This window comes from Leuciscus leuciscus, assembly GCF_965113295.1.
Source record: "Leuciscus leuciscus genome assembly, chromosome: 1".
NCBI lineage: Eukaryota > Metazoa > Chordata > Actinopteri > Cypriniformes > Leuciscidae > Leuciscus > Leuciscus leuciscus.
Genome location: NC_138725.1, coordinates 29,094,907 through 29,116,780, shown reverse-complemented (window position 1 = coordinate 29,116,780; position 21,874 = coordinate 29,094,907). Strand labels below are relative to the sequence as shown.

The 21,874-nt window shown below is 38.0% G+C and overlaps 1 protein-coding gene across 7 annotated transcripts in view; it reads left to right on the top strand.

Annotated features, from left to right (window-relative positions):
- The window catches only part of LOC309499953 (uncharacterized protein), a 58,597-nt gene extending 37,085 nt beyond the window's left edge, over nucleotides 1-21,512 (top strand). For 3 of the 7 annotated variants that reach the window (XM_082171515.1, XM_082171517.1, XM_082171516.1), the window contains exon 4: nucleotides 19,916-21,472. In XM_082171515.1, the coding sequence (XP_082027641.1) occupies nucleotides 19,916-19,982 (67 nt within the window). In that variant the 3' untranslated portion in view covers nucleotides 19,983-21,472. Of the gene's footprint in view, nucleotides 1-8,534; nucleotides 8,808-11,136; nucleotides 11,432-17,750; nucleotides 19,102-19,186; nucleotides 19,269-19,915 lie in introns of those variants that run through there. The other 4 variants (XM_082171518.1, XM_082171514.1, XM_082171519.1 and 1 more) reach the window with 4 other exon arrangements.
- The last annotated feature ends 362 nt before the right edge of the window (nucleotides 21,513-21,874 follow it).

The window sequence follows — 21,874 nt, the reverse complement described above, 5'->3', positions numbered from 1 at the left end:
GGAAAATGTTTGCATTATTTTGTCACTTATTGGGATTAGTATGCTACCATTATCCATTTACATCCAGTCTTTGTGCTAAGCTAGGCTAGCGGTGGGTGCGTCAAATAACACTTACAGAACGCACAGAAATGAAAAAGGTATATATGGACCTATCTAACTCTGGGGGATACTGTGAATAAGCCAAAGTCCCAAAAAGTTGGAGTGTTCCTTTAATAAACATTGTTCTGATCAAAAGACTTTCAAATTAATTTATTTAGAAACACAGACATCAATAATCAGCCTGTGAATCTCAACAATGGTGACAATAATAAAGCATGTTGCAGTGGCTGCCACCAATCACAACTCATTAATGGCTCCCATCATGCATTGCGGTATGAATAAATTATGATCTGAATTGTCTATGTAATTTACTTTTCCTAATTGAATATTCTGCTCGTCACCATTGTTGAGATGTATAGACTGAACCTTGACGTCTGTGTGCGCTTTTTTTTCTTTTTTCTAAACAACTTTTAAGAATTCCTTTGTATTATATCTACAATTCTGGATATTTATACAGAATCACAGTTATTCTGTGATCAACAATATAAATATAAGTCAGAAATAAGGGTCTTAATGAGTTCAGTGATCAAGTTCAAATGATGATTGTCATAACATAATCAACACCATCAGATCACTTCTCTTTGTTCATCTGTCAGTTATAACTCGGATACAACAGCCAAACAAAATTTAAAGTAAACATATAAGGGTCAAGAGTCCAACTAAAGCAAACACTGATCTCCATAATGGTAACTTACAATTTGAGATTTTCTCCTTCAGTGATTCTGCTTGTTAACATCAGGTGTATTCAATAATGGTCAATCATCACTAAATTAATCACTTAATTATCTCATTAACTTTAACACTCTTGAGTGTGGACTCATATACACTCCCAGGCAGGGCCGGCGCTAGCCATTTGGGTGCCCTAAGCACAAATGCTTGGTGGTGCCCCCCACCCACCCACCAAGGGAATAACAACCATTCAGAATTTCTTAGTTAGGTTCTCTTTACTTCCAAAATAACTGCTGCAAATAAATAATTTTACATTAACAATGGCACCAAACATGAAAAGAAATAAATAATATAAAGGTTAAAATTATAAATACCAAATACCACCACAATTACTAAAAACACAGATTTGGAACTGAACAATGTAAACACAGAAAGTTAAAAGTGCAAAGTGCAAAGGTCAGGCACAATATAATAATTCTGTACATAATTTGACAACTCTGTGAATATGAAAATATACAAACACTGAGATTGTGGGGGTTTTTTTTCTTCTAATTGCAGTTTCAAAGTAAAAAAAAAAAAAAAAAAAAGAAGATTTTAGCCATGCAGGGCTAAAGCCCCGGATCTTTTGCACTACTATAGCGACGCCCCTGGACATGCATACGCATAGGCGTAATTTGCGGGTAGGACATGTCCCCACCACTTTTGAAACATCTCGCCGCACGAATGTACCAATACAAACAAACAAAACATCTCCAGTTAACCAGCAGAGCATTCATTTCATTCGTTTTTTAAATAAGAGTCGATCTAGCGCTGAAATGTGTTGTTTTTTTAAATCAACTGATCAAAGTGCTCGTTGCCGAGCGATCAGTGGCGCGGATACTATGTTTGTTTCTGGCTCGCGCACAGCCTTCACTCAGACGCGCGTTTCAATCCGTTGTGGAGAGACTCTCTATTCGCTCCGGTACAATTAGAAAACAAAAAGCACAAAAAGTGTCCCTGCCTGATATACAACCACTAAAAAACATAATCGGTTTTGATAAAAAAAAACCAAAAAAAAAACCATATGAGTGCGGATTAGAACTCAGAACCTCTGACACGCTTGGCAAAAATTCTACCACTGGACCACTTAAATACACACATACTTTTCGTCGGATCAACATATAATACGCCTCATTGAACGACCACTTAAACCCAATATTAACATGCTTTAGACATATTTTATTTGTTATTTATACTAGTACCCTATTGTGATGATTTTTCACGACCCAGATTTTTTGGTGCCCCCCCAAGCACTTGGTGCCCTACGCGCAGTGCGTGATGTGCGTGTGCGGAGCGCCGGCCCTGCTCCCAGGAGTGTTAGGGCGTTTTTCCACTGGGTTCGTTTGCTGCGGTCCGAACCCGAGTGCGCTAGTTCCCGGCGCCCGCCGCAGCGTTGGTCTGGTTTCACACTCAATTAGTTGTATCGAACCCAGGTGCGTTTGCAGTGATCTTACGTCATCGCAAACGCACACGGAAAACGCATGGAGAATACAACTCGACTGAGCATAGCTGTAATTTGTCTGTTTTTTTGGTGCTATTATGCGCAACATAGTGAGAGACAACTACGTTTATGTTCATTACATGGTGTAATTCAGCACATATCCAGGGGACGCCGTGTTTCACAACGTTCCCCTGCCACTCATGGTTGTCGTGTGTGAGGAAACAATGATATCAACAGTGATACGCATGCGCGGATACTATACTTCCTGAACAAGCGCGCACCCGAGTCCGTGTTGCTTGCACATTAACGCGAACCGCGCCACGGTTCGGGAGCAACCGAGCTCAGACCACCTCCTCCAGGTAGTCTCGGGTTCGGTACTCTAGTGCGCACCCGGGTCCGATGACAGCGTTCACATTAGCGATTTTTCATGCGAACCGTGCCCCGGTCCGCACTAAACTGCCAGTGTGAAAGCGCCCTAAATTTAACACTGGAGTTTTTGCTGTGTACTGTTTCTCTTTCCTTCAGTGATTCTGCTTGTTAACAACAACAGGTGTTCATCACTAATGCTCAATCATCACTCAATTGATCACTTAATTGTCTCATTAACTTTAACACTGCTTCAGTGTTACTTTAACACCATGTAGAGTGGGGCCATATGTGCTCTGAGCAGTGTTGATTTAACACTGGGGATTTTACTGTGCAGGAAACATTATAAAATAATAAAATAATCCATGGAATGGGACCTTTAAATCATTATTTTATTTATTTAAACTGTTATTTGCGTCAGTTTCACTAAACGGCCCATCGCGCTCGCTGGTGCGGACATTTGGGGTGGATATTTGCTTCAAGTGATAGGCTTGGTGAGTGAAATTATATTTGTATTATCTTATATGTTTCATTTTCTTTAGATTTTCTGTCTAAAAGTGACCAAAAAGACATTTAACTCCAGCTCACCATCGGTGTCGCCAAACTGCTCCATCTCCAAAACGTTCGTACGCATGGGTCAGAGTTTGCGTGCAGGTGTGCACAATTTCCCGTCAAGTTTGTTTTTATAAATCACAACTTATGCGTCGGAAGTGGCGTACGCCTCTTTCAGGGCCTGTTTTGTGCGTACGCAACGGTTATAAATGAGGCCCCAGATATGATGAAAGAAGACCAGGAGTCGTGAAGTTCAATCAAATAAGAACAAATTTACTGAAGAATAGTTTGCAGTTAAATTGGTAGAGCCAGCGTCAAAGTCTCACGAGGAGGTCGCAAGCTAACTCTACCTTACACAAAAATTGTACACCAATTATACCATTTCCAAGGGCATTCATTACATATTTGCTACTTCTGATTGGCTAAGAGAACATAAAGTCTAAACAATTCTACACTTATAGACAGACAGTATACATTGACATTAATCAAGATAATTTTCGTCCGAGTCCCTGAAGGTACGATGTTGACCTCGGAGGTCGTCGAAAAGGGTCCCGAGATCTGCACAGAACATGCAACGCATACACAAAAGCACAAAGAGAGAATAACAGTTCTACCAAGGTTGTAGAGAGCCTGCGCACATTGTTATCAGGACAGACTACCCAAAACATACTGATAACACCTTCCCTCCTTAGAAAGAAGTACAGATACTGTCCACTTTATTCTCTAGAGAAATACACATGAAAGAAATACAATTCTGTGAACTAACTGTGAACTAGATCATGTAAGTCACGTAGAAGTTGACCCCTGTAACCTTAACTTGGTCAGCAGAAAACAGACACAGAGCCATCTGATGGGCCTTCAGGCTTGCCCTCATTATCTGTTTTCCCAATACAAAGGGCCTGTTCTCAAGGTCCTCGTCTAGGGCAATAAAGATTAGTCACAGACACCATAATGCACTTAAAAATATATGAGCAGAAATGCTGACAACAAAAATAGGATTAAAACCATATATGAATCACTCGTGAATATAGTTAACGATTATATAACTTGATTAGTACTTGTTATAGGAATAAAGTAAAAACTCAAAAGGATATATATTAATATAGTGAAGAGACAAGGGATTCTGACCCCAACCCTTCACAACTAAAGTCAGTAATCAACTCACAACATCATTTACAAGGACAATAACATCATCATCATATGAAATGAAATAGCTTTATATAGATGAAATTATTTTGACATGTATGAAATAATAAATCATGCATTTTGTGATTAATTTATGAGAGATTCTTTGATGTTTCGCTGGAGATCTCAGCTGAGTGATGCTGAGATAACAGTAATATTAATAGTACATCAGAAACATTGAGACAAGCTCCAAACAATGATCATATCACACATGACTGAATGGTGGAGTGTCTACATCATTATTTCTGGCTCACTTCCTCATCCTAATGCCTGACCTTAGTAAATGTGTTCATGTTTTCACAGAGCTTTAACAGTCATGCCTGATTAAATGTGTTTTGATCTTCTCAGTGACAGTCAGTCTTTTGAGTGTATTTTCACACACAGTGTGGAAACATGCCCGTGTTTGTATGCATAAGATAGATTCGGTTGATCTGTCATATCAAGTTTATCCCTTTGCTCAAAGACACTTTTCATGAGAAGTGAGCTTGAACAAATGGTCAGAATTGTAATTTTTCTTTCTTTAACAGCCGTCCATTGAATCATGTTTGAATCTGTTTGTATATCTGTATGATCTCTGTTACTGCATTCAAGTCTTTATTCATTGGCTGAGAATCAAACACCCATGGGGACTTCAGCATTGCTAAATGATCTATGTTATGTTAAGTTAATATAATATAATATTTCTGTAAATTCTGTATGTATCTGATCTGATCCAGCGTGTGTGTGTGTGTGTGTGTGTGTGTGTGTGTGTGTGTGTGTGTGTGTGTGTGTGTGTGTGTGTGTGTGTGTGTGTGTGTGTGTGTGTGTGTGTCACGCATGTACGGCAAGCCCTTTTAACATTTAAAAGCTAAGTTTGACTATCCCGATTTTAACATTGTAGATATCAACAATGTCTTTCTGACTAGTTGTAATTACATTTTGGATAGTTGGAATTGTCATTCAAGATATCTGTAACGTAATTGTGACTAGTCGAAACGACAGATGGAGATATCTGTAATTCAGTTTTGACTAGGCAAAACTGAATTACAGATATCTGCAATGACATCATTGAAAAACGACATTCAACTCGTCACACATCTTAAATGACAATTGCAGATATCTGTAATTCAGTTTTGACTAGGCAGAATGAAAGTTAAAGATATCTCAAACGTCTAAAAAATGATGACTAGTGCAAATTATTGTGCATGACGTTGCTCTATTTTAGATATCCATAAATAAGTAATTTCCCCTCCCCGCCATAATCAAAGAAGAAGTGGGTTAATTTCCTTATTTCTATGTTGGCTGTAATCGAAAAAAAAACACCAGAAAATGTTTTTTATATACAAATAAAAAAAAACATTATATACAATATTATAATAAAAAAATCTAAAATGTTGCAATGCTATATTTATGATCATGCTTAAAATAAAGTAGGTTATTGTTGATGTAAGATTTATGCGTGAAAGAGATTCACACTAATTCCCTTTAATAAAGATGCTAACGTGCATGCTATTCTTGCTATACAATAACATTAACTTCCTTAGATGAGAAAAAAAGTTCTTAGTTCAGATCAGATCTTATTTTTTAAATATTTTTTTTAGTTTGAAACAGTATCTAACAGCATTAAAAAGATGAATAAAGGTGCCATTGCATGGATTATTTTATTATTTTAGAATGTTTCCTGGGGTGCCCTTATAATGTTAGTATGTTTTTTAGATCAAAAGTTGTTATAATTTAGAAATAAAAGGCATATTTCCTAGCCTGATTTCATCCTCTGATTTGAACACTCTGTTTGAAGGGGCGTGTCTGCTGAGAGACTTCAGTGTAAACGCCCTCTGCTGTGATTGGCTGACATGCTTGCATATGAAATATCTGGCATTACATGTGGAACTCTCTCGAAAACTTTTACTATTACAGCTATTATACGTTTATACTATTACAGCTATCGGGATTAACGAATCGTAAGAAGTTTTTTTTAAGTATTTAGATCTATTCCCATCACATAAAAGGTTGCAGTGATGAGCATTGAGCAGATGACAGAGGTTGATGACAAAAGATCTTATCATTGCAACGCAGTTTCTACACTCTCACTAATGATTGCAATGCAATCACCAATGCAATGCAATGCAATCACCAATGCAAACATGAGGTATATAAATACAGTAAGAGCTTCGTTGTGCAGTGTAACAGCGTCATTTCATAACAAATTTTGGCAAGTGTCCAGATAAACTTGCGCTGTGTGATTGACAGCTTGGGTGATTGGAAAGGGATTGTTCTTTTATCATTTTCTGTATATATATTAATCACAATTTAAGTAAGATTATTTTCATCTTACTAAGAGAAACGATGTGAAGTTGATCGCTACTTCCGTAGTAAATCACTACTTACCGCTTGCTGGAATATAGTTGAAATTGCCCCCTTCGTCAGTATGAGACGCTGAGAGAAGCCTGCCTTGATATTATCCCAGGTTAGAAAAACAGTCCGTGGTGAAATGGGCAGAGCAAACTAACAACTTCGAATTAAACTGTTGCGGTATCCGATTATAGATAAACATCAACCACGCCTGTTGACATTTCTTTTCTGTGGGAAGGGTATGAAAAGTCCTCGCATCCTCTGCACAGCCTTTCATTGAATATGGGCTGGCATATGCACATTTTTGGAGGCGTACATATTAATGATCCCGACTGTTGCGTCACAGTCGGTGTTATGTGGAGATTCGCCTATTTTTCAGGGGTGTTTTTCAAAAATGAGATTTAAATAAGAAGGAGAAAACAATGGTGTTTGAGACTCACTGTATGTCATGTGAACTCTTGTTATTTAACTATGCCAAGATAAATTAAATTTCAAGTTCTAGGGCACCTTTAAAAACTCCTTTGCCCTCTGGTTGCTCCGACATAGTGCTAATCAGTGCTAATTACAAGTTAACAGGTGCTATGTGATTTGATGATTTGAACAACACGCTCTGCTCCCGCCTAAAGTGTGATGCGGGCCTAATTTGCATAGAGATATCTGCAACGTCATTTGGCCTAGTCAAAACTCTAATTCAAGATATCTGTAATTACATTTTGACTAGGCAGAATGAAAGTTACAGATATCTCAAATTTCAGATATCTCTAATCAAAATTAATTTCAAGATATCTATATAGATATCTACAATTAATTTATGACTATCCCTAACTCCAGTTTGAGATATCTACAACACCATTTTGACTAGTCATAACTCCAGTTACAGATATCTACAACGCCATTTTGACTAGTCATAACTCCAGATACAGATATCTACAATGTAATTTCGCCTAGTCAAAACTTAATTTAAGATATCTGAAAAGGAACATGTAGATATATTGAATTAAGGTGAATTAAAGATATCTTGAACTGGAGTTATGACTAGTCAGAATCAAATTGAAGATATCTCAAACTAGAATTACAGATATCTACAATTCAGTTGCAGATAACCCGTAATTCACATAGTGGATATCTGCGACTGAATTATAGATATCTGTAATGATAAACCCCATACAAATGAATGGCAAAAGTGATGTCATTTGTCCTAGGAAGAATGTCTTTGTGGATATCTGAAATGACAATTATGGATAGGAAGAATGTAGTTGCGGATATCAGAAATTTTCTTTTTGACTAGGCAGAATTGAATTACAGATATCTGCAACACATATCCAGTCTAGCTGTTAAATGTTAAAAGGGCTTGCCATATGCTCCTCCACCACAACCTGAAAGGAAATGTATCTTTTCAGACTACAGGCTCGTGAGATCCCCATAGAAGTCAATGGCAAAAAATGCAATTTGTTACTAGTAACAAAAGAATAGTTACTAGTCACTATTCAAATAAGTACTAGTATCTAATGAATAAGTTCTAGTATCTAATGAATAAATACTAGTAACTAACGGATAGCCTAAGTACTAGTATCTATTGAACAAGTACCAATTTAATAGGCACTAGTATCTAATAAATAAGAACTAGTATCTAATGAATAAGTACTAGTATCTAATAAATATAACTAGTATCTAATGAATACGTACTAGTATCTTTAAAAAGGTACTAGTACCTAAAGAATAAGCACTAGTGTCTAAAGAATAGGCTAGTACCTAAAGAATAAGCACTAGTAGCTAATGAATAAGTAATAGTAGCTAATGAAGAAGCACTTGTAGCTAATGAATAAGTACTAGTAGGCTACTAAATGAAATAGATACTATCTAGAAAATAAGTAGGCTACTAGTAGCTTAACAATAGATACTAGTAGGTTGAAATGATTAAATGTTAAACCGGCTTGCCATACTACTCACATATTTAACGGCTCTGGTTCACGCTGTCCGGAAACGTCACGTCCGTTACCAGTTGCACGTGCTCCGGTATATTATAAACACAGGCGTCAATTGCCTTATCAATTGGAGAGGAGAAAGTGTAGAGGAATCGAGCAGAACTTGTGCACGAACGGCTGTTACAGGACGTTTCAGAAAGGTATGTTTTTGTGTAGATGTCTCATACTTTTTATATATGCGGTTATTTGTAAATGCTACTGCGGTTTATGTTAAAACACGCAAAAATATCCATGCATTTAATACAATCGTTTTACCTCATAATATTACAATCCTCGAAGGGATTATTTGATCAGCACTCACACAGAGATCTCTTTCTCGCACACACACACACTACAAAACGAATGTAGCCAAATATCTGTCGTCAGAACCACGAGACTAACCATGGTTTTACCACATTAAAGAAAATGTTAACATTACCTGATGCCAACAACACCATCATTCAACGATCGCTGGTGGGATTAAAATAAAGTTTGTATGTGTTTGAAACAGTGTTGCTACAACATAAATAAAACGATAGAAACTAGTGATGGAAAACACATCAACAAAGGCATAGCATAAAACGCACTTACAGGTTGTGTCCCATAAACATCAGCTTCTGCTTTTAAAGTGGGAACTGCTCCATCTTTCAGGACAAACTTTTTTTGTGAACTCGCTTAGATCAAGCGATCCAAATCTCTCCTGCAAATGTAATATTTCACAATTGGGGCATTCAAATTGGCTTTCTGACATAAACCCTCTTACAATGTTTATTAACTTTTTTATTCAGTTTCTCCATTTGTCTGAGAACCATCAGCTTGCTGTGCCGGGGAAGTAATAAATGCGACTGAAACATTGATATGTAATATGAAGATGGGTCCTTGCGTGTTTTCGTCTTCCTCTTCTCCGTTTTCTTGGCTTTATGGACTTTTCTGGCGTCGTTCAACTAAAAGATTGTCCATAAATATTTAAGTTTTATCTGTTACTTTTGAGACATGTAAAAAGCCCTGCCCAGAGAAGCAAAAGGAATATAACTAGCTAAGATGCTGTTCGCAACATTAAGCAAAGATAATCATCTAATTGTCATTGAAGATTGTCAGTCTCTGCACATAAAAACTGTTAGGTGTTAGAGATCTAATTACCCTAATACAATGAATGTAGTTATCATAAAATCAAACCATGTTTCAGATCATTGTTATGTAGCTGTAGTGGTTGAAGATGAGTGACATTAGTGTTTGTTTTTGTATTATTGATGTTTTATTCATGTCATATTGAGAGAAATAACAGCATCAGTTTCAGTAGAGCAGTTTAATGGGCTTTTATCATGTATCCTGACTCAAATAATGTGTTTCTAACAGCAAACACTCAGAATAAAGTGAGATAATCAACTGATGATCCTGAGTGGTGATAGTCTGAGGCTCATCAATATTTACAGATCTGCTGAAAACGTACTCGGTTACTAACGTAACCTCGGTTCTCTCTATAGAGGGAACGAGTACTGCGTAAGTCTTACGCTAGGGGAAAATCTCTTTTTCTCGAACAGAGGGAGAGAGAAAGCTAGCCCCGTGACCGTCCGCTCCTGACATCCCCTGTGAACGGCGCGGTTTGCGCGGCTCGAACAGAGGGAGAGCAGGTATCATCCCCCAAGCAGGCAAGGCAAGCGGGCGAACCGGCGAGCTTTGCGGGTTGGGGGGGGGCGGTGGAGCAGTCTCGGAGAAGGATGCCAGGTGAGTCCTCAGAGTCACCATAGGCAGTAACTGGCTCGCAGTGAGGGCAGTCGCCGTCAGCGAGCGCGAGAGCTGCGTGATCCTCAGGAAAGGGGCGTCTTGAAAAAGACGCCCGGCTCTTTTAGTGCAATGAGAGTGTGTGTCGCGGCGGCGAGCACACACACATACACAAAACACAGTAGCAGAGAAAGGATATAACGCCGGATAGCGCAGCAGGAAGGCGACTGAAGGCGGCACGGCCAGCGGCTTCAGAGTGTCGACTCGTCCCGCTGAAAGGCTTCTTCAGACGGCGCGGCTTCTCTCCGGATCCAGCGATGCGAGAGCTTCGCTGAAGAGATGAAAAACCAGTGAGCTAGCCTCTCGAAGCTATATTTATAGCCCTAGGCCACGCCCATTCTGGCGGGACGTGACGTATTGGGCGCGAAGAGGCCTTATCGATAGGCTGCTGCAGTTGCCGCAGGGCAGCCAATAGGCGCGCGAGCCGTCTCGCCTGTGTCTGCATGCTGCCGCAACGCGTTTTACATTATTTCAAAATTAAGGATAATTTTTGGCTTCAGTATCTCGCGGAAAAGAGATTTTCCCCTAGCGTAAGACTTACGCAGTACGAGAGAACCTCTCGTAAGAGAACACTCTTTATTTCATGACAATAGTTCCTGTTTTCACCTCATTTATTATGCTGATGTCTTCAGATCTCCTGTAAATTTACACTTAAAGCTCATTTCATTGGTGTCAATACACTGAGAGTAATTGTTGGTTTCTATATAGAGATACAGACATAAATGCTTAGATGTGTCATTTAGTATTAAAACAAACTCAGTAACTGATAACTTTGATTTTCAGCTCCTCCTACAGTGGATTTCATCATCAGTGAAGCTCCTCCCACTGTAATTCTCCAATAAATTCTGGAATATTCCCATCAGTCTACAAGTGAAGATGAGCACAGAGCATCAGGAAGAGCTGAAATCTGCAAAGACTGAGTTTATTAAAGAGGACAGTGAGAACATGAGTGATCCAGAACCCTGCAGAATGAAACACACTGAAGATCCTGAAGAACAAAGAGGTTGGTGTTTATTCTTCATTCATTTATGATGCTGAAGAACATTCATGTTAGAAAGATTCAAGCACTTCTTCAGTTTTAGACAAACGGGTAAACTATGAAATAGAAGAATATTTTCTTTCTTGTTAGTTTACCACAAATGGTCAGTAAAGGGAGGTTTGAGAAACTGTTATATTGATTGTCAACATCAGGTCCAACTAAATATTTTAGCTGTTTTATTTTACATAATAACTGGCTCACATTTTTTTGTAACCATGTTACCAAACATTTTGACATTTCTTAATATAGTTTGCTGAGTATTGACACAATTCGATATGAATTGTTTTGGATATACTGTATATATCAGATAAAGTACATGGCAAATGTTCTCAAGAAAAGAAAATCTCTCAAATAATGCTGTAAACTACACATGAAATACACTTAAAATGACATTTACTACACTTAAATTACATTCAAGGATGTTTTTTTAAATAATAATTAAGTTATACTAACTTTACAATTACATAATAATATTTCTATGGTGGCTGTCAAAAAAAGTTTACTGATTTATTCAAACATGCATCAAATATTGAACATTGAAAATTATAATGAATATGTAATGTGGTGCATATATTTATCAAAATCTCCTCTCTAGAATTATTTGTTCTAGCTGAATAACGAGTTATGGTCACTGAATATGTTTTTTCTTTTTTGAATGATATATTTATAATTTTTATGATAAATACAGGGTGAAAAGAAAATAAGTAAACAAACAAATAAACAGGTATAAGTCAAGTCACCTTCATTTATATAGCGCTTTTAACAATATAGATTGTTTAAAAGCCGCTTTACAGTGATAATAGGAAATTAAAGTAACAGAGATTGTTTTTGCTTCATAGCAGCTCTAGAATAAAGTTATTGTCCAGCTAAAGTTAGTTTGATTGATTCACTTCCGTTGCAAAGATCATTAGTTAATAACTTAGGGGCCGCTTATACGACAAGGCTTTGGTCACTTTAAGAAACAAAAAAGAATACAGTTGATAACAGTAACAAATACATCTGACTAAAGTTAATTAGAAACAAACAATCCTTCACTTGATAAAAGTTTGGCCATTTGCTTTGTGAACACACACACATACACACACACACACACACACACACACACAGACACACACACACACACACACAAATCATGGACATTATTCAAAAAGATTAAAGGATCATGAAAAAACTCACGCTCATATTATTCACAGTCAAAAATGAGTGCATTGGAAATTAATGGGTCCGGGTATCGTTCGTTCATTTGTTTTTGCTTTCACATATGAAAACGAAAAAACAAGAAAACAGTTCCTTTTTTTAGAAAAACGAAAAAACTAAATTATGACTTGATTTTTGGTTTTCCCGTTCTTGCACGGAAATCAGAAAAAAACACTTGATATTCTGATTTTCCCCTGTGGGTGGTGCTAAGTCTGATTGGCAGGAAATCCATTCATTATTTTTCAAATTAAGAGTTTACCCAAACTGTATTTGTTAGCCTCTAAAATTAATAGTCTGTATGCATGCTATTTGTTACTCAATTATTTGGCTTAACTGACTGAAAAAATCTATTGAAATAGTCTAAATGTAAACGTGTTCACGCATTGACATGTGGTCAGGGAGGGTGGTTATCAGACAAAAGGCAAAATGGAGAGAAGGCCCTTCTTAGTGCATTCCTTCACAATATAGTTTTCTTTTGCCTTCCCTTGCTAATAGATTTTGCTGTCCCTTTATATGTTCCCGATATAGTCTTGCTCAGGCCATCCTTAAAAATATTTTGGTTTGCCATAACCAAAAAAAAAAGGCGTCGCTAGGCTATTTTTTTTTTTTTCAAGATTCATTGTGAAAAAAAAGTAGGCACCGACAGGGTAGGGTGTTGTGAGGTTTTGCACTCGTGCACGGCTGCCTATGACGGCTGCACGCGAAAACCTCACAACACCCACCCCTGTCTGTGATTGGTTGGAACATTATTTATTTTGGTTTTGAGTGGTAGTGAAAGCAACTGTTTTTGTGTGCAGATCTCGGAGCCTGAAATCACTGATACAACCTTTAACTCCTACGGTGGCCATATTATTCCAAGATTAACATGGCTTCCGGTTCGACTTCGCAAAAATTGCACCTTTAAAACTATTCATCACCTGTGATCTGTCGCAGCGCAGATTTATTTTAAAAGGTAAACAATACTTTTTCACCATTGACGCGAGGAAAGGTAACGCAAGCTATACTAGAGGTCGTTTTGGCGTAATGCACAAACATAAAACTTCGAATTTACACAAATAGGCTGAATTACCTGTCGAGAAGAAAGCAGGCAACTTAGGCGTCCGTTTTAAATTTGCTCCTCATGAGCTCTTTCCATCTGGAAAAGTTACTCCAGTATTGACTTTGGTCTTGCTGATTCGCCTGTCGTGTTGACGTTTTAATTCTCTCTTTCGCTTCCTTGGCGACTCTGATACATGTCCTCGAAAATAGGCGTGATCCTCCATCAGCAATCTTTCAAATCTGCCGGCAGTCGCGAGTAATCTCCCCCTCACATTCGTCACGGTGTCACTGAGTGTAAACGCGAAAGGCGAAGCTTGAATTTACAGGTATGTCCCTCTTTGTCGAATGTATTTTCAAGATGGAGGCGCAACATGGCTGCCTTCATTCGAACCCCTCACCCGTATGTACTTTCAATGGCAGATTATAAACTTACGAGAATACTTTATTACTTGAAAGAAGTAAATATACATTAAAGGGATACTTCACCTCTGGGAAGATGAATGTGTATTTAAAATAGGTCATTTAAGTAGAAGAAATGTGAAGAAATTTTTGAATTTGGTGCTTTCTAGACTGAGAAAAGCCAGAAAATGTATTTTTGGCTTATGTGGATGAATGCACTTGCTTCGCTGCCTTAGGAAGCCACGCCTACCGGTAAGAGTGCGCAGTTGAAAACAACAAAGCTAGCCTACGTGATGAGTTTGCGAGGGATTTAGAGATCGTCCAAAATGTCCGGGATTCGGCTTTTGCGTTCTACAGTCGCCATTCATTGTTTACTGTGGCGAGCAGGACGAGGCTGACGGCCGCGGGAGAACAGCGCGAGGCCGGTGGCGTCTTTACTGAGACACGCCGGTCTCGCATCTCTCATGGAGGAGCAGGAATTTTCTTAGCAATGGTAAAACGTTCATGTAAACACTACATTCAAATTCACCAATCGGAATGAATTCAGTTAGATTGAAACAAAAGGTGTGCATGTAAACAATGAATGGCGACTGCAGAAAGCAAAAGCCGAATCCCGTACATTTTGGACGATCTCGCCCGCCGGACAAGTCCGGGAAAAGGAGGATGGTAACCCCTACTTACTCAGCTTTCTCCACAGAACAAGAGCCTGCTAGCTTAGCTTCCAAAGAAAGACGGCTGACACTGTGTGTACATTCTGTGAGTGAGATCCCACCTCCTATGGGCGGGTTGAAAACATGCGGAACAACGCCATCTACTGGCTGTAGTCTTTAGCCTCTGGCCAGAAAATCCTCCGATGACGCAAAATGACGATTTTTGCGTCATCGGAGGATTTTTTTCCAGACAAAAAATACATAAATCTCTCCTCTCAGGGGGATATGAGGGTGGAAAGCATGGTAATTCGAAAATACTACAGGTTTTCTACTAATACAAAGCTTAATGCTAAATCCTGAAGTATCCCTTTAATGAGCACATATATTTTTGAAAGAACTAAGTGTTTTTTGAAAAATTAAAAAAATGACACAGTGTAGCTTTAAAGATACAGGACAAAAAAAATATTTGGTAACACTTTATAATAATGTTCTGTCATTAATAAGTAACTATGCAGGAAGTAATGAAGGACTAATGAGTGATTCTACATTAACACTTCAGCTACTACTATTAACTAATAAAGAAACAAGCTTAACTAATCAGTAAGTAATATAAAATTTAGGAGATTGTTCCTTATTAGGTAATCAATAATAACTTAATGAGATTTGCTTAACCCTTTCACGCATAGTGGTCACTACAGTGGACAGCTATTAAAAAAACATTTTCTTGAATTTGCACGGGTTTTTATGGCAAAGGTGCACATCAGCCTCCTCATTGGACCCTGGTGCATCATCCTATAAATTGCAACCAAGTAGCAAGCCTTTGTGTTTCGATTTTTTTCCCCCCTCCAAACCAAGATGGCCAAGGGTCAGTCAGACATGCCAAGTTGCTCCGGAATATCCACCCACTCCTTCTAAAACTTAAAAACTTAATCTGCAGTGACTTTTTTTACTGTAAATAAATGTATTTGTATTATTAGAATGTAATTTTCATTGACATCGAAAAAAGTCATGTGATTACATAATGTATGACACTTGTAATGCATTACTTTACTTGTTAGATCAAAAAGTAATCTGATTTCATAATGCACGTTATTTATTGTAATGCGTTTCTTTACTCATACCATAAAAAAGTAATCTGATTACATAATGCATGTTACTTGTAATGCGTTTCTTTACTCATAACATCAAAAAGTAATCTGATTACGTAATGCACGTTACTTGTAATGCGTTTCCTTACTCATAACATCAAAAAGTAATCTGATTATGTAATGCATGTTACTTGTAATGCGTTTCTTTACTCATAACATCAAAAGTAATCTGATTAGGTAATGCACATTACTTGTAGTGCGTTTCTTTACTCGTTAAATCAAAAAGTAATCGGATTAAGTAATGCACATTACTTGTAGTTAATTACTTTAGATCAAAAAGTAATCTGATTAGGTAATGCATGTTACTTGTAACACATTACTTTACTTGTAACATCAAAAAAGTAATCTGAATGCGTTATGCATGTTACTTGTAATGCGTTACCCCCAACACTGATCATTTCCGATGAGATTGAAAAAAACGTATCGTTAGGTTTTCTCAGAGGAGGGCTATGATAGAAATGTGCATGTCCATCTTGAACATAATCAGAATTATCAGCTAATAAGGGTAAATCTCCATACTCTGGTGCAATGGAGGGAGCATCTGAGTGGTTTCCACAGTTGTACCTTGACAGGCTGTAGAAAATTCTGATGGAATCACATCCTCATGTTCTGATATCAAAGATACGCGAAGTAGAGATGCGCGGTTGGCGGTTACAGCCGCGGACTCCGCGGATAAACCACGGATCGGGCGGATGACATGACGAAAAATAATATTTTAATTAAATTCGGGCGGGTGGCGGGCGGTTTAACTAATCAAATGAAAAATATATTGAAAATTGGTCAAAAACGTTGGTGCGGATGGATGGCGGACGGATGATGAGTTTTGTGATGCGGTTGCGGATGAAATAATAGCCCATCCGCGCATCTCTAACGCGAAGTGCAACTTGTATGAAGTTGTATGAAGCCTTTGCAATATTTTGCATTTATATTTTTTGTATATATTTTATAGTTTTCACATGATTTGATATAATTGTATTGATTAGTTTGTTAAATTCACATACTTTATCTGTTTGATTATTGTCTTATTTAATATAGTATATCTTAAGTTTAAACCTTAACTGCATGCTGTCCACTCAAGTGGACATCTGAAGATCTCTTTGAAAAATTTGTAAAAAAATAAAATAAAAATCAATTCTTGTTTTTCATGCCCTAAGAGCAATAAAAACACATAGGAAAAAAATCCTGACTGAGGTTATCATAATTCATGCATGAAAGGGTTAATTAATAACTATTAACTAACTGACAAATTATAAAGAACATTATTGTGTGTCTGAGACGTAATCAGTCATAATTTTTACTATGAAAATAGTCATAAAATACATTACTATTTACTCAAGTGTTACCTATTCATTATGCAGGAACTACTAGTGATCTGGACCATTATTTTAAAGTGAAAAACATGTTTTTCAAAATGATGGGAATATTTTAGGGCTCAGTTTATGTCCTTTGACTTTATAATCATATTTCTCTCTTTGAATTTGGATGTTGTCACGCGTTGGTTGAAGCAGGGATGAATGCAGGATCTTAATTGCAGCAGAATTTATTTAAATAAACTCTAATATTCACAAACTGGATCAAAAGAAACATGAACAGATCAAACAAACATATAGCAACGACAACTGAACAGACAAGGAACAGACTGAAACACATTGCTTAAATACACAGAACAGAAGACTGGAAAGCGAGACACAGCTGGGACAAATGAACTCATAACTAATTAACAAGACAGGGATTAAAACACAGAGACACGTGGGCAAACTGGGTGTCACAGGCAAACATAACATGAACACAGACACTAAACGTGACAGATGTACTGGAAATGCAATTCAACTTTTTTTTCTTTAATTTCAGAGCTAATGGAAGAGAGTGATGAGAGTGAAGAACTGAGTGAAGTGGAGGAGGAGGGTGAAGAACTGAGTGAAGTGGAGGAGGAGAGTGAAGAACTGAGTGAAGAACTGAGTGAAGAACTGAGTGAAGAACTGAGTGAAGTGGAGGAGGAACATCATGTCAAACCTGGAGAAAAACATTTGAGTCGCTCAAAGACTAAAAAGACATTTTTAAAGAAAAGAAGAGCCAAGAAATCTTTCACCTGCACTCAGTGTGGAAAGAGTTTAACAAGCAAACGAAGTCTTGAGCGTCACATGAGAATCCACACTGGAGAGAAGCCGTTCTCATGTGATCAATGTGGGAAGATATTCGGCCAATCAGGAAACCTTAAAAGACACATGAGAGTTCACACTGGAGAGAAGCCGTTCACATGTGATGAGTGTGGAAAATCATTTTTTAGGTCATCAAGCCTGAAGAGACACCTGACAGTTCATACGAAGGAGAAGCCACATTCATGTTCTGTGTGTGGAAAGAGTTTTTCACTGCCGTATAGTTTACAATTACACCAGAAAATACATACTGGTGTGAGAGAGTACATGTGCTTTGAGTGTGAGAAGACTTTTATTACAGCGAAATGTTTAAAACTGCACCAGAGAATTCACACTGGAGAAAAACCTTACAAGTGTTCACACTGTGACAAGAGATTCATTCATTCATCATCTCTGAAATCACATGAGAAGATCCACAGCGGAGAGAAGCCGCACACGTGTGATCAGTGTGGACAGAGTTTCACACACAAACAAAGTCTTGGGATTCACATGAGAGTTCACACTGGAGAGAAGCCGTTCACATGCAATCAATGTGGGAAGATATTCGGCCAATCAGGAGACCTTAAACGTCACATGAGAGTTCACACCGGAGAGAAGCCGTTCACATGTGATCAGTGCGCCAAAACATTTCTCAGGGCATCACATCTGAAGTCACACCTGACAGTTCATATGAAGGAAAAGCCACATTCATGTTCTGTGTGTGGAAAGAGTTTTTCATGGCTGCAAAGTTTACATATACATCAGAAAACTCACACTGGTGTGAGAGAGTACATGTGCTTTGAGTGTGAGAAGACTTTTATTACAGCAGCCAGTTTAAAACTGCACCAGAGGATTCACACTGGAGAAAAACCTTACAAGTGTTCACACTGTGACAAGAGATTCAGTCAGCCAGCAAATCTGAAAACACATGAGAGGAGGATCCACAGCAGAGAGAAGCCGCACACGTGTGATCAGTGTGGAAAGAGTTTCTCTATTAAAAGTCTCCTGAAGATACACATGAAGATCCATGCAGTGCAGAAACCACATCACCACAGTCTGAGATCACGGTAAGAAGTTCAGCTTTATGTGCTGAGAAACAAAATCTCTTCTGTGTAAGTTAGTCACAGTCAAATCTCTCCTCTCCACCTATAGTTGGCGCTGTTTCACTGTGGCTGCTGTTGAATCATCCAGGTTGTGAATGAGGCCGACACCTGATGTGATTGTAAAGCGCTTGGTGTGTACAGGAGTAAATAGTAGCGCTATATAAATGCCTCATTCATTCATTAGTTTCTTGACAGCCACGATGAGCAATGGACATTTTGTTGTTTGATTGGTTTCTATTAACTCGTGTTCAACCCAACATGAATGTGTGATATAAAAAAATCTGTCTGATTTTGACATGTGATTTGTCTGTTCAGAGCAATGCAAAATCACTCTCTGACAATATACAGCAGCGCTGTGCAACTTTGTTTCTGACACTGCTTATTATGGTGAAGATAAAACGTCAAACAGTATTTTCATGTTTTCTAACAGCAGTTCATGTTTTTGTATTTGCTCTGGTGCTTATCAAGAATACAGAGACGAGAAGCTTCCAGATTCTTCCTCTGTTAATGTTAGAAAGGTGTTGGAAATGATGTGATTGCTTAAAGATTACATGTCAAGTATGCGTCATCTAGAGTTTCATGACCAAACTAGTGATTTATAACACAAATCATCTTCATGATATTAAAATAGATCATAATTGTGCACAGCAGTTGTTGACCAGATTTGATGGGGTTGAAATGACTATTGAACTCATCAGTGATCTTGACTTTGAGCTTCACTTTTCATTTCAAGTTTGTCTCTCATTTGAAATCTCACTTGATTTAATATTTCTTTTAGACCTGATGGACGTGAACAAGAAAGGAAAAACAGAAGCCAAAATATCTTTCTCCTGCCCTCAGTGTAAAAAACGCTTCACATGAAAATCAAGTCTGAAGATTCACAGGAGAGTTCACACTGGGAAGAAGTGGCTCAGGCTTTCTCTCTGAAATCACATCTACTCTTATTTTGAGGAAAGTGCAGTAAACAGTTTCATTGGGCTTCAGTCCTGAAGAAACACTTGAAGATTCACACAAAGGAGAAGATTCATTCGTAATATTACAGCAGAAAAGACACGGCGGTGTGTGTTTCAGTGCTGGAAGGCCTTTACTACGGATGATAGAAAGAGATGAACTGAAAGAGCACCAGAAAATTCACCCTGGAAAAACCTTTTGAGGCAAAGTTCAGGAGCTGAAGAAGAGGCCTTAACACTTTTAATAGAGACATGAATCTGACATCAATTTTTAACTCGTTCTTCATTGTTTTTCATTAGAACATCTAGTTTCTCTTTCACGCTAGATATACTTTCATGTATCTTTGAAACTGGACTCTTTTCTTCTCTTCTTTTCTTGAGATGCTTTGGCTCTTATAGACCCTTTTACAGTTGGTAAACACGGTGACGTATTTGTGTGGGCGGGGCTTAGCTGGAGGCAAAAAGACCCCTCTGGCCGCTTCACTAACGCTAGTTTGCAAGTTTTGTAAGCTTGTTTTTTTAACAATGACTGGAGAAAATCCGATTTTGTCTTAATGTGCAAGGTCACTCACTGTCCAGGACCGCGATTGTTATTTGCAAAAGTTCATTTTAACGGACGGAACCAGATGACCGTACATGCTCAGTCAATGGACGATCTGACAGGATTAACGTTAACGCTAACGTTACCTCCGGTTGAGTGGCCTGACTTCTACACCTACCCGATAGAGAAACCGAGGGTAAAGAGAAACTGAGGGCATATAGGCCTATATATATTTAGATGCCTATAACTATGTGCTGAATGGTCATGTAAAGACTTTTGTGGTACGATCCGCAGTTCTGCCTAGCCAGCGCCAAGAAGACGACAATGAATGTAAAGAGTGACACTATGGTGCAATTTTAATGATATGAATATTTTCTAGAAATAAAAATTCCAGATACAGCATACTCATTTTTCATCGATTCTTGCACCCAACAACACAACAAGATGACATTTAATAATAAAATAAAAAAAGTAAGCTCCTTATTATGTAGCCGAATCTGTGCTGGTTTGTATTGGCCGCCTCCAGTTTTCCATTTGTTTTGCCTCGATCCAGCTAGCGCCGTGACGTAACTGTGACGTCCGCGCAAAAGGGGTCTATAATTAAGTCAGTAAAGAGAGTGATCTGTCTAATTCGCTTTCACATCTGTCTAATTCGCTTTTTCTTAATGTTTGTATTTGCTTCATGTAATATTGATTAAACTCTTTACTCATTTTTCAACATCTTATTATTGTCTTTTTTTTTTTTTTTTTGCTGATTCTGCTTGAATTAAGAGCATTTTCTTCATTTTAGTTCCGAAATTCATGAAGTATCCTGATATGATTGCTTTTTGAGCTTACCGTGTTTTAAACTTCTCAACAGAGCTTTTAAATGCTAAACTAAATTAAATTTCACTGCACACATGACTGACATTGAATGAGATTGCTGTCTGTCTACATTATTAACAGTTTCACCCTTGATATCCACTATCATATACATTTCAAAGAGTTTGTTTGAGTCAGTTTGATGTTTCATTCACACCATCAGGCTTCATGAAGTCAGAACAATTGTCCATTCACCCGCAGCAGTGTTTAATAATAATAATAACTTTAATTTATATAGAGCCTTTCACAGAACCCAAGGACGCTTAACAAACAACAAGAGAAGGGGGAGGGGGATAAGAGGAGAGATGTGTGAAGCCAGGGGAGCTAAAGCCCATAGGCCTCAGTGAAGAGGTGTGTTTTAAGCTGATTTTTAAAGGTTATTAGA